This window comes from Leiobunum rupestre, chromosome 10 (assembly GCF_980474605.1).
Source record: "Leiobunum rupestre chromosome 10, qqLeiRupe1.1.hap1, whole genome shotgun sequence".
Lineage (NCBI taxonomy): Eukaryota > Metazoa > Arthropoda > Arachnida > Opiliones > Sclerosomatidae > Leiobunum > Leiobunum rupestre.
The window spans coordinates 33,458,606-33,472,815 of NC_143393.1; the positions used below are offsets into that span (position 1 = coordinate 33,458,606).

Genomic DNA, 14,210 nt, shown 5'->3' on the forward strand with positions numbered 1-14,210 from the left:
GTTTTAAATAGCGACATGAAATACACTTTATTTTTAACTACGTCAGGGAATATTTGACAAATGTCACGAGTGTTTTGATTACCAACGTTTTTTAAATAAATCGGAAAATTTGTGGATAATGAATAAACAATTCCGCAAAAATTTATTGCTATAATTTATTTATCGCTTCCGTAAGTATAAAATAAGATAAAAACCACTTACCTATATTTTAATTACGGTAAATGAAAAATACTTAATTAATGTACTAAGTTACGTTTAAAAGAACCTTTTGTAACAATTCCAATATGTAAATATAGGTAAAAGGATTGAAAAAATACTTAAAGTAAGTGGTTTTACTGATAAACTCTAAAGGAATTTAACTTTAAAGGGTATCTTAGATTATTGTTTTTAATTTTATTCAAGTTGAAAACGTATTAAGAGTCCTTCAAAGTACTATAAAAGGATTTTATTTACGAACTAAATTCATATTTTCTTCAAACTTTCAATTCGCTTTTATTACTATTTAAATACGGTAAAATATAATTCTTATACACAAATATAGTCAGACAGATACTATAAAACACTAAAATTAAAATTAAATTAAATTTGTGCGGATAAGATTTGTAAATATCATTTTGAAACTAATAACTTTCACGCTTTATTTCACTCAAATATTAATTAATTTGGAAATATATTCGATGCTTATTTGTTTTTTACCAGTTCATTTTAAGTACGTTAATCTATTTTAGTCCTATATACGCCTATTTTAGGCCTAAGAGTAACTTGCACGTCCATTTTTCGTACTGTGTGTATTAAAACTTCTTAGCGAAAGGCAGAAGCTGTTTATTCTAACGCCTATTAGCTAGATTATTCGCGTGTTCTTTGTTATGGAATTTTCTAGAATAGCAAAGTTAAACTAAAACGTAAACCAAGTTTAAAACGAAACTAGTAACTGGGAGAAAGGTTGAAGTAAGTAACTTTTTGGATTTTTCGGTTTTTAATTTTTGAGTTCCCTATATTATTGGTTTAAAATTATTATAAACTAAATTAAATATAATTTTTGAAAATTTGTAATAAAAGATCTGCTCCTTCGTGTTTTACATATATTTAAAAACTCGAGATTTTAATGAATTGTTTGCAAAGTATGAAAAATATAGCAGATCCTTTGATTTTAATTGTAGTTAGTAGTTACTTAAAAAAAGTCGCTAGCTGACTTGGAGTTGATGTAGTTAAATTTTAAAAATGTGTATTTTAAATTTTGTTTGTAAAAGTTTTTTTTGAAAAAGTTTCGTATTATAGTTTAAATTTATTAAATAAAATAAAATATAAATTATACATTTGGTTTAGTATTTTACTATTGCAAGTAAAATGAACAGTAATTTCAATTACTTTTTTGTTTTTTTTTTACAAATATGCAAACTATTTAGTTATTTCAAAAACAAATACGTCGAATTATTTGGTATTCGAAATACTATTGGTTAGTTTTTATATCTTTAATTTTATTTTTCAGAACAATTTATCTTTGTCTAGCTTCTTCTAACTTTAATTTAGATGGCCTTATAAATCGCACAATTTTTACAGGACTTAAGCTAGTCAATGGTATACAACATTACAAAAAGTTCTAATGGTACTGATTCACGATGTCAATTATTCTAGATTTAGTTTCGAACTGAGAGACTGTTTAAACTAGTTCGCGTGTTTCACTTTATCTTTCAAGTTCTATGCTCTCTTCCACTATGACACGTAAACGTTCGGTTTCTACGTTTATATATGGTTTATAGTAATATGACGGTTCAATTGTGATTTAAACAATGGACACGATTAAAGGTGTGGCAAATATGTTGGGCTTTAGGCATCTTGAATATAGCTGCCGCGCTCCGCTCAGACCCACCCGCGGTAACTTTTATCTCCGCACCGCACCCTAGGGTAATCCGCGGTTGGGTCTGAGCGGAGTGCGGTGGGCTCCCCTGAAAGTTTTTATTATCTTTGATTATGTCAATGTGTTTATCTCCCTGATAAGAAAATTCTACTTTCAAAAATCTATAAATGTAAACTTTAATCGTGTCCATTGTTTAAATCACAATTGAACCGTCATATTACTATAAACCATATTTAAACGTAGAAACCGAACGTTTACGCGTCATAGTGGAAGAGAGCATAGAACTTGAAAGATAAAGTGAAACACGCGAACTAGTTTAAACAGTCTCTCAGTTCGAAACTAAATCTAGAATAATTGACATCGTGAATCAGTACCATTAGAACTTTTTGTAATGTTGTATACCATTGACTAGCTTAAGTCCTGTAAAAATTGTGCGATTTATAAGGCCATCTAAATTAAAGTTAGAAGAAGCTAGACAAAGATAAATTGTTCTGAAAAATTAAATTAAAGATATAAAAACTAACCAATAGTATTTCGAATACCAAATAATTCGACGTATTTGTTTTTGAAATAACTAAATAGTTTGCATATTTGTCAAAAAAAACTAAAAAAGTAATTGAAATTACTGTTCATTTTACTTGCAATAGTAAAATAATAAACCAAATGTATAATTTATATTTTATTTTATTTTATTTAATAAATTTAAACTATAATACGAAACTTTTTCAAAAAAAACTTTTACAAACAAAATTTAAAATACACATTTTTAAAATTTAACTACATCAACTCCAAGTCAGCTAGCGACTTTTTTTAAGTAACTACTAACTACAATTAAAATCAAAGGATCTGCTATATTTTTCATACTTTGCAAACAATTCATTAAAATCTCGAGTTTTTAAATATATGTAAAACACGAAGGAGCAGATCTTTTATTACAAATTTTCAAAAATTATATTTAATTTAGTTTATAATAATTTTAAACCAATAATATAGGGAACTCAAAAATTAAAAACCGAAAAATCCAAAAAGTTACTTACTTCAACCTTTCTCCCAGTTACTAGTTTCGTTTTAAACTTGGTTTACGTTTTAGTTTAACTTTGCTATTCTAGAAAATTCCATAACAAAGAACACGCGAATAATCTAGCTAATAGGCGTTAGAATAAACAGCTTCTGCCTTTCGCTAAGAAGTTTTAATACACACAGTACGAAAAATGGACGTGCAAGTTACTCTTAGGCCTAAAATAGGCGTATATAGGACTAAAATAGATTAACGTACTTAAAATGAACTGGTAAAAAACAAATAAGCATCGAATATATTTCCAAATTAATTAATATTTGAGTGAAATAAAGCGTGAAAGTTATTAGTTTCAAAATGATATTTACAAATCTTATCCGCACAAATTTAATTTAATTTTAATTTTAGTGTTTTATAGTATCTGTCTGACTATATTTGTGTATAAGAATTATATTTTACCGTATTTAAATAGTAATAAAAGCGAATTGAAAGTTTGAAGAAAATATGAATTTAGTTCGTAAATAAAATCCTTTTATAGTACTTTGAAGGACTCTTAATACGTTTTCAACTTGAATAAAATTAAAAACAATAATCTAAGATACCCTTTAAAGTTAAATTCCTTTAGAGTTTATCAGTAAAACCACTTACTTTAAGTATTTTTTCAATCCTTTTACCTATATTTACATATTGGAATTGTTACAAAAGGTTCTTTTAAACGTAACTTAGTACATTAATTAAGTATTTTTCATTTACCGTAATTAAAATATAGGTAAGTGGTTTTTATCTTATTTTATACTTACGGAAGCGATAAATAAATTATAGCAATAAATTTTTGCGGAATTGTTTATTCATTATCCACAAATTTTCCGATTTATTTAAAAAACGTTGGTAATCAAAACACTCGTGACATTTGTCAAATATTCCCTGACGTAGTTAAAAAGTGTATTTCATGTCGCTATTTAAAACACTTGACATAAAGATAAGCAGATAAAATAATTATTAATTTAATCAAACTCATTTATAAATTTTATAAATTAACTTGAAATATCGTAAAGCCGATAAAAATAATATAAATTTATTACAAATCGCCCATTTTAGAGATAAAAATGAAACGATTCAAAATATCTACAAAACTTAATTTTCATAAATAGACAATAGTTTTAAAATTAAGTTGGCTTATGGTAAAAATTAGAATAATTTAGGAAATTCTGTTAAAAATTAGTAATTTTAATATTTTAATATTTTTATATTTTATTTTATTTCATTTTATTTTATATTTTATTTTATTTCATTTTATTTTATATTTTATTTTATTTCATTTTATTTTATATTTTATTTTATATTTTATTTTATATTTTATTTTATATTTTATTTTATATTTTATTTTATATTTTATTTTATTTCATTTTATTTTATATTTTATTTTATTTTATATTTTATTTTATTTCATATTTTATTTTATTTCATATTTTATTTTATTTCATATTTTATTTTATATTTTATTTAACAGGTCTTAAGCCAATCAATGACATACAATATTATCCCTTTACTTCTCTGCTCCCTTCCAACTATCTTGCAATATTTTCAATCCAATTGTATTGGTTTTTATATCTTTAACTTTATTTCTCAGTACAATTTCCCTTTGACAAGCTTCTTCTAACTTCAATTCCCACTTTTTTAAATGCTTTTCCATTTCGTCCAAATGATCTTTTATTTCTTGCATATCTAACCACGTCCTATTATACTCTTCCACTATTTCACTAACTTCCTCGAATGAATGGAAATCCATATGACTATAAGTAACAGAACACAATAAATATAAAACGTCCAGCAATGTTAAAAGTTAGGTCACCAGAAAGACCCTTTCCTCTTGTTGTTTCTATTTCAGTGGAAACGAAACTTGGACTTCAAGACGCCCGCGTCTTTTACGTTTATATGAATTATTCATGACGGTTCAATTTTGATATTATAAATGGACACGTATAGTAGGGAGCTGGATCGAGAGTGTGGGGGATAAAAAATTAATCTAGGTGAAAAAATTATTATAAATAAATACCGATTCAATATACGAACGAAACTTAATTATTAATTTAATTAAACTCATTTATAAATTTTATAAATTAACTTGAAATATCGTAAAGCCAATAAAAATAATATAAATTTCCTACAAATCACCCATTTTAGGGATAGAAATGAAACGATTCAAAATACGTACAAAACTCAATTTTCATAAATAGACAATAGTTTTGAAATTAAGTTGGCTTATGGTAAAATTAGAATAATTTAGGAAATTCTGTTAAAAATTAGTACAATTGGGGAAAATTGGTTAAAAGTTGGTATAATTTGGAGACTTGTTAAAAATATAGAATTAATTAGGATACTTTTAAAATTGAAGAGATAGAAAGGCAATTACGAACGAGATGATGATTTAAAAAAATATATATTTTTAAATGAACTGTAAAACGCTTCTATAGATGGCAGCCTTGTCTCAAAAATTTATTTTCCTTAAAAGGTGTTATACATTCGATAAGCAGTGACGAGAATTCCCGTCAATAAGAGTAATATTTTATCAGTATATCCCAAATTTTTCTCAGTTTCCATCAACATACCAAGAAACAAGATCCCCAATTCGGAAAACTACGCGGAAAACGCGCTGGTGTGTCGAAAAACGTGCTCATTCGCGGAAAAACTACGCGGAAAACGCCCTTATACGGAAATATACGCGGTAAACGCACTCGTATGCGGGAAAATTCCCGGAAAACCTCCCCACTACCCAAAGAATTGCTTTATTGGAATAACAATCTCAATAACAAAGCTCACATGAAAGTTATTAGTTTCAAAATGATATTTACAAATCTTATCCACACAAATTTAATTTTATTTTAATTTTAGTGTTTTATAGTATCTTTCTGACTATATTTGTGTATAAGAATTATATTTTACCGTATTTAAATTGTAATAAAAGCGAATTGAAAGTTTGAAGAAAATATGAATTTAGTTCGTAAATAAAATCCTTTTATAGTACTTTGAAGGACTCTTAATACGTTTTCAACTTGAATAAAATTAAAAACAATAATCTAAGATACCCTTCAAAGTTAAATCCCTTACAGTTTATCAGTAAAACCACTTACTTTAAGTATTTTTTCAATCCTTTTACCTATATTTACATATTGGAATTGTTACAAAAGGTTCTTTTAAACGTAACTTAGTACATTAATTAAGTATTTTTAATTTACCGTAATTAAAATATAGGTAAGTGGTTTTTATCTTATTTTATACCTACGGAAGCGATAAATAAATTAAAGCAATAAATTTTTGGAGTTTGGAGATGGGTGGAAAAAAAAATAAGGCTCTTCGTTTTTCCAACTGCTTTTCTGATGTACCCAAAAATGGACCAAATTAGACCAAAAGTACCCTAAAAAACGACCAAAGTCACCATTTACGGCCCTATGTACCCCATTTCGGACCAAAAGTACCCCAAACTGGACCTATTAGCTATATTGTAATGTGAAACTCCCATAGAGATTCCCCTAAAAAGAAAAAAAACTTGCGGTCCAATTTTGGGTACATGAATTATTTCGGAGAGGGAATCCATGTTTTAAATTCAAATTAACCGCGCGCCCGGGCAATCCGCGCCTCCCAGGTAATCCGCGCACGCGCGCGCTATCTTCCCGCCTAGGTTATCAAGTATCATACAACTTACATAATTTCCACTTATTTCGTACGATAAAACGCGATCGAGATATTCGTTTTAAGAAATACTCGTGAGATTGGTTCAAGTGCCAAGCATATTTAAGTACCACTTACGTGATAATGTTATTAAAATGAAGTTTAAAAATATTTCCATTCTACTTTAACAACGAATATTCCATGACGTCAAAACACTTAAATTCAAATTAACCGCGTCCCCCGGGGTAATCTGCGCACGCGCCGCCTAGGTTATCACTTTTTACATCATTTCAACTTATTCCGTACGATAAAACTTGATAAGATATACGTTCAAGTATCTTTCGAGATAAGCGTAGATAAATGAACAAGGTGGCCTGGACATAATATCTTGATATATGAGAAAACAAATCGTCGCGTGAAATACCATAAATACATTGACTTTTCGACGATTTTACCCCCATTTCACCCCTTAAATCCCGGATTTCGACGATCCGATCGGCGCCAGACCCTCACTTTCCTTCTACTTAACAAAGTGCTTTCGTTTTGAAATGGCAACTGAAAACGTTGTTACTAATCAAAACGATTAAGTTAGATATGGGATGAAACATGGAAAAATCACAGTTTTTCAAAATTGCAATATTTACATTTTTGAAAGAATAAACAAATGAATATTTTGGTAATAAATAATAATATAATTAGTAAATGGTATTATATACGATAAATATGCGACTAAATATGGTATATAGAAATCATTTGGGTAATCTTGGACAAAATTGTCTAAGTTCTAAGAAATTTTGGTAAAATTAACTAATAGGCCTATTAGATAAATTCGGGGAATGTTAAGTATTTTTGGTTAATAAAATTTTATTTAATCGAATAAAGTGTATAATATTTAATACATTTTGAGATTGTCAAGCTTTTTGGGTAAATTCTGACGTTTTTCGGTAAATGCCGTTATAATTTAGTAAAAGACAGTATTTTGGTTATATACCACTAAATTGTCTAATTTGTTTGTATTTTATATTTTTTGTCAATTTTTATTATTTTTGATTAAACTTAAATTTTTTTAAGCAATAAAAACAATAACAATAAATTAGGTGAACTCTAGCCTGAAATACAAAAATTGGGTTAATTAACAAAATTAGTAAATTTAAAAAAATTAATGTCAATATTTTCTGTAAGTTCAAGTATTTTTAATAAATTTTAATAATATTGTGGAATTTACGACTAATTCAAGTAAATGGGCAAAAGTTATATAATTTATTCATTTGATAGTTTTTCAATAATATTGATGTTTCAATTTCTTAAATGTTTTACAGGAGCCTTAAAAACTGTTATTTTTCCATGCTAAATCCCATAGATCAATTATGGCTGTTAGTTGCCAAAAACGTTTTTTCTGGCCAATTTATGGTTAATAGTGAGTGTAGGGAGCTGTTGGCTCGCGTGCCTTGCAGGGCTTCCCACCGCCCTCCTACGCATTGTAACCCAACCACCTGAATTAATGGCTTTAAAAGTCGCATGATGACTTAGGCCTAAGGTGGGTGAAAAAAATAAATAATGGTGTTTAATATTTATTACAATATTTCACACACATGTATCTTTCAAATTAGAAATAGCGCGCGTGTTTGTAGTATGTTATGTCGCTTGTTTTTTTTAACGAAATAACCATTTTAAAAGTTTCAAATGTACATTTAACTTTTCCCGTAAAGAATTTTCAAGATACATGAAAGTCTACTTAACCCCAAAACAAAATTTGTGCTAAACGCCTTGTTAGATCACTAACGTCTTGACAAAAATTACTTCGGGCTGGGCAAATATATTTTTAAAACCTTATTTCTGTCTTGAACAGTGGCGGATACACGCGGGGTGCGCGCCTCCCCCCTTGACGCTTAAGCTTTGTTATTACACCTATAGCTCAGGATGTCTTTTAGCACCCCGCCCTTGAGTTTTTTCTGTATCCGCCACTGGTGTTGAATAGTATTTCCAACTGCCAACTACCTGATCAAGTGATTCAGGTCGTAATTTTCAGATGTGTGAACATAATCAGCTAGTCAGATCAGGTTAATCTTTTATATTTCCCTCTCCCAATAACCTGATTTCAAACTGTATTTGACTCATTATCTCATGTAACCGATCTGATCTGATCTGCTAAGCTCATCAGATTCAGTTACCTGACTACTACGGTGTCTCAATTTTCTCAAACCGGCCATTTTCTCAAAGTATATTATCTAGAAATAAGTAATTATCAGGATATATTTTTTAATAGGGAACACTCTCTAATATGAACATTCAGAGAAATGGAAAAAAAATTGTAATTTTAATGTATTTAAATTTATTTCTTTTACCGGTAGATGGTAGACAAAACTTTTCAATGAGAAAGTAGTAGGTCATTCTCAAAAATGTTACAATGAGACATAAGCTATAAGCAAACCTAAAGGTGGTTTCACACTCGACGGAAAATATGCCGGAAAGACGATAATAAACGCCGAGCTGAAAATTGATTCCCATACGATATACCGCTAACGTTCAACTTTACGCTGCTAATGTTCCGTCGAGTGTGAAACCAGCTTTAGTCTTCGTTTGCGGCTCTTATGCTTGATCGAAGGTGTAGAGCAAAATAGGCGAGGACAGTCTCTTCCACGTCGATGTTATGTTGTACTCGGATTTACGTCATCAGTATTGTTCAAGTCGCGAACGACTCGAACTGTGGTGTGATTAGGTTTAGTACAGTTCGAATAGAGCCTTGTAAACATCTAAATAATACTAGTGGCGTTACAATTATATTAAACCTAAATACAATTCAAGCTGTTGAGGGCAATAATTACAATAGTGGCTAATACGGTAATGTTTGATTTTTGACGGGCAAATCAATAACACACTAGTTATCTAAAAAGGTTTTCATAATTTATTATTATTCTGGAGCAGTCCGAGAAACCATACAGTTATTAAAAATTGGATTAAATAACATCTTCAAACCAGTGATTTGAAAAAAGTAATGTTTTAGTGAATTCTGAAACATAAGTACCGACATACATTTGAAACAATTTCTCTGCAAGTCTCCTAAATGACGTCATAGCTTTCGATCCAACTAAATTTAATTGGAACAGGTTTCAGTGTGCAAAACAACGTTCTGATTGTACCTACTACCTAATGGTAAAAGAAAATCGAAAACGTTGAAGGTTTTTTTTATTTCTCTCAACCTTTGAATTTAGAGTTTCCAATTGAACGTTTTGAGGAAATTGGCCTTTTCGAACCAATTTGAGCACCCTGTATATGTAATCTTCTGGAAAGTAAATCAGAATAAACAGAAATTAAAATTTAGAAAGGAATTTAATAGAAGGATACATAAATTCGAGAACTGTGAGGCGTCTGAAATCTGTCGGTTCACGAGGAATTCGGATTAGTTTCAAATTTTAACTATCTGGTTTGCACTTTGATCCGTATTAACTGATCTGATAAAATCTGAGAGTAAATGCGACTAATCTGATATCTGATCTATCGTAATTATTAACATGGTTCGGATAACGGTTGGAAGCACCAGATATGAAGGTAGAGGTTTAAATACTTTACCGGGGACTAATCAATATTAAAAACACCTTCAGCGAGTGTTTGCTATTTTTACACCGACTGGTGCTCGCATTTGCGCAGTGCCATTTACGCCTATTTTCCCCGATAGAGGGATAGGATGAAGAGCGTTTTTCCCGCTTCCTAAAGAAAGTCAGTATAACATGAAAAGCATCAGCCCCGCAACTTGTCTACTTGTTTGATCCTTGGATTAATCAATTAATTAATTAATTATTAAATAATAAAAGTTTGATCTATATTATGTTCTATGGGGATCTCCTAAAGACCATATTTTGGCTCCTACTTGACGAAATTTACTTTAATTTAGAAATCTCGATTTCGGGCTGTCCATTCTGAGAGACATGTCGTTCACTCATTACGGAATAGAAGCCGCTTTCGCCAATCAATTCAGATTCATCAAGACAATAGGTGAGACGCTTCAATTCAAAAGTAAGATTTCGTTTATGGAGAGTTCATTCCATTTTTATAGCGGGCTGTGACAAAAATAGCACGACATCTTGCTTCAAATCTGGCCCGGAACTTTTGGATTTCTACGGTTTTAAGGAGGTAAATCTATATTTTCTACAATTGTTCTTTCTTCTTGCATTATCCTCCAGATGTCACTCCTAGTATCCCTCACTCGGTTGAAGATGATATAGAACTTCGTATCCTAAATTCGAATTCACAGAGCCTTACGATTGATGGTTTTGTAACGAAGCGATTAACCACTTTCGGCAGCTGACCTCTGGTAAATCGGTTGATTTAGGGCGCTATTTATAGTTGGTTACCGTTGTAGCTATGGGTGTAATTTTTCGCAGTTCTAGTAAGTGAAATAGGGTGGTAATTCATTCTGTTCTCGGTCTTTAAAAGTGTTTCCATAAATGATGAAATGAAACAGACATACCTGCAAGGATATACGCCACAATAGTATAATATTTAAAAATTCATATACGCTACAATATAACAATATTTGAACATTTATTAATAAAAATTCGGAACTTGGTCATATATACATGTTGACAAGTCATTTGGAATCTCGTCAAAGGAGATTAAATGTTAATCTTAGTAAATGTTATCTTAAGATTCGTTTTTGTTACGGGTACGTGAAATTTGAGAGAATGAGTTAAATCGGGAATGTTGGAGTTACAAATAGTTTTTAGTTTCACATCGAATATATATTCGAAGTGACACTATTGCTATGGACGGAATGTCTTTAAGTGTTTGTTTGTTTGTTTGGCGTCGGCGTGGAAAGCGATGACACGGTAGATGGAGCTACAAGCCGAGCTTTGGTGGGAAGTTTGAATTTCGGTGGGAAGTTTGAAATAACGCTTCGCGAATCGTTATATAGTCTTTCTGGTGGAAGTTTGAAATTAATAAAAATAATTAAAAGAAAAAGAATTAAAAATGTAATAGGATTAGTTCGGCGGGAAGTTTGAATTAGACAATTTCTTTCGATATGCTAGAATAGGATTATAATTGGTGGGATGTTTGAATTAGATCATTTCTTTCGATATTTTATAATAGGAATATTTTTCGACGGTTTAAATTAATTATATTGGATTATTATTGGACGTCGTAAGACATCGAAGGTAGCTTAACTATTTAACCTTTGATACTTTGCGTCGATGTGAAACTAATATTCCGGCTGGGCCAACTAGTTTTTACTAATAATAATTATAGTTTTTTGGCAAATATTTCTATCGATTTCAAGCATAAGCGGTCGAGTTAATAAATAGTGGTCATAAGACAGGTTTTTTCGAAATTGAGTATGGGTGAGTTCAAGGAATTTATTTTGTACGTTATCAATTTTGGATAGGCGCATAGGAAAGAATTTCAAAAGTAAGCTTTAATCTTACTAAACTGAGGTAAAGCGTTTTGAAGCTGTTAACTAAATCGATGTTTTCACCAGGGACTTTCTATTGACAGGTTTAGGGCACTCACAGTTTGTTACTCAACTTGATCGTCATTTTCAGGTATCTCAAACTGAATATAAGAAACTATTGCTATATAAAATAATTTGTTTTTATATATGTGTATAATTATATTGTCTTCTTAATTGCTTGTAATAGTACATCAATATTTAAACAGAAATTATACAATATATTAAATTGTTGAGATTCAATAGACCATCTAACATAATTTGCTCGCTAAAATCATATTAGCTCCTGTAGCGATTATTAGATGTCGCGACGAGACACTGTGATAGTAAACCCACTCTATGTACTCCCTTTCCCCGGCCATCTGATGTACACTACGCTTGCAATTCGTTATGCAGAGCAGATTAGCCCGTGTTCTGAACTCTCCATAAAACGATCCTGGTTTCACGAAACTATAAATTTTGCCGTGGTACCACTTAGGTCTAAGAGGTTCACTAGCTTTTGAGGGCCTTCAGACTATACCATTTTTAAAGGCCAATTTATTGGACCACCAAACTTGTCCAACTAATTGGCAGTTAATTAAGCAGTGTCAACAGTACACTTGGGTGAACAATTTGTTTAAGATATACAGCTATTGGAAATTCAACCAATGAAATTAGGCTCTTTGGTCCGAGATTCGCGTCTTTATGGGGCTGTTCACAAATTACGTAACGCAGAAAAACCACTTTTTGAACTCCCCCCCTCCCCCTCGTAACAAAGAGTAACAAATGGAAAGACCCCTCTTCTTAAATTACGTTACAAATTTCAAACCCCCCCTTAAATTATTATAGTACGTAACAACTAATATGCTGGTAATAAAGTAGAATAAGATCAGGTACTAAATTTTATTGTTTGTAATTTACATTTGAAATTACAACTGTATTTTTACGCAACACTTCATAACCATGGGTATGAAATGCTTTTTTTTAAACCTGAGTAAACCAATGAAGATGCTTATGTTTTTAATAATTGCGATTGTTTCTGAAAGTGATGAAAATTTTATTCTACGATATTAAAAATATGATGTGTTACGTAACATTTTAGTGAACCCTCCCTCCCCCCCCCCACGTAACAATTCGTCACGCTTGCGAAAACTCCCCCTCTCCCCCTAACACGTTACGTAATTTGTGAACAGCCCCTATGCTTGTCCGAAGACGAAGACCTATTGATACGATTTTTTTTAAGTTTTTTATTTCTTAAAATTTGTTTGGGGTTTAGCTTTTTGTCTCTTTTTATTAAGTCTATGTCCCCTAGGAGGGGTTTTACAATCACAGTGTCTGTCTGTGGGTCTGTCTGTCTGGGCTGCGAACTCGTACGCATTTTCTTGGAATTAGGGAAAAGCTTTTTCCAAAAAGAGCCCTCTTTTTGTTATTGGGTGTAGTATAGTTTATTTTTCCATTTACGTTAGTATCGGGCGGGATTCGAACCCAAGCCCTCCTGCACGAGAGAACCACGGATTCATGTTACGCTTCACTGAAAATTAGAAACTCTTCCGAGGAGAGGTATATTTTGGCTTGCCAACTTGTTATGGACTATTCTACCTTTTCACGTATTTTATAACTCAATATAAACGCATTGTTTGGTGTAAAAGTGTGACCAATTAATTAGTATAACGAATATCAACAACTAATTTGGCACCAATAAAATTACATAATCTGAACGATAGCTCTAAAATCAGTTTAACGTATTGCACTATTTATTGTTTTAAGATGAATATCTACTGGAATGCTTTGAGAATACTGGCGATTTCGGTGATTCTTTACTTCGTGGCTTCAGTCAGCTTGTTCTTCCGTTTTCGACGCAATAAAAATTGAAGGTCACCGTGACGAATATCGAAAAGAGCGTCATTCGTCTACATTACATAAATTCGTTTATTTTCATAAAAACGATATTGAAAAATACGTGTATAATTCGTCAATCAAATAAATATACACCTCAACGTAGTATTTTGTTAAAAACATTTTTAAATATAAATAAAATACGAGACTACTTTACTCACACAGTAAGAACCGATGATAACTCTGTATAATCGGTGAAACTAATAACGTACTAAATTTAGTACTTTTAATTTTATTTTATAACCAAGAATGTATTTATTTATATTTAGGAAGAATGGTTATGTTGCGACAATCGCGAGGCACGTTGAACGCCTTTCCCCCCATCTCGCGCGGGGGGGGAAAGACAAAAC

The 14,210-nt window shown here is 30.8% G+C and overlaps 1 protein-coding gene across 1 annotated transcript in view; it reads left to right on the forward strand.

Annotated features, from left to right (window-relative positions):
* LOC149925453 (protein white-like) overlaps positions 1-13,874 on the forward strand; it is a 41,256-nt gene extending 27,382 nt beyond the window's left edge. The window contains exons 15-17 of the mRNA XM_090160892.1: positions 10,435-10,535; positions 10,597-10,673; positions 13,732-13,874. Of these exons, the coding sequence (XP_090017018.1) occupies positions 10,435-10,535; positions 10,597-10,673; positions 13,732-13,836 (283 nt within the window). The 3' untranslated portion in view covers positions 13,837-13,874. The remainder of the gene's footprint in view (positions 1-10,434; positions 10,536-10,596; positions 10,674-13,731) is intronic.
* Positions 13,875-14,210: the final 336 nt, after the last annotated feature.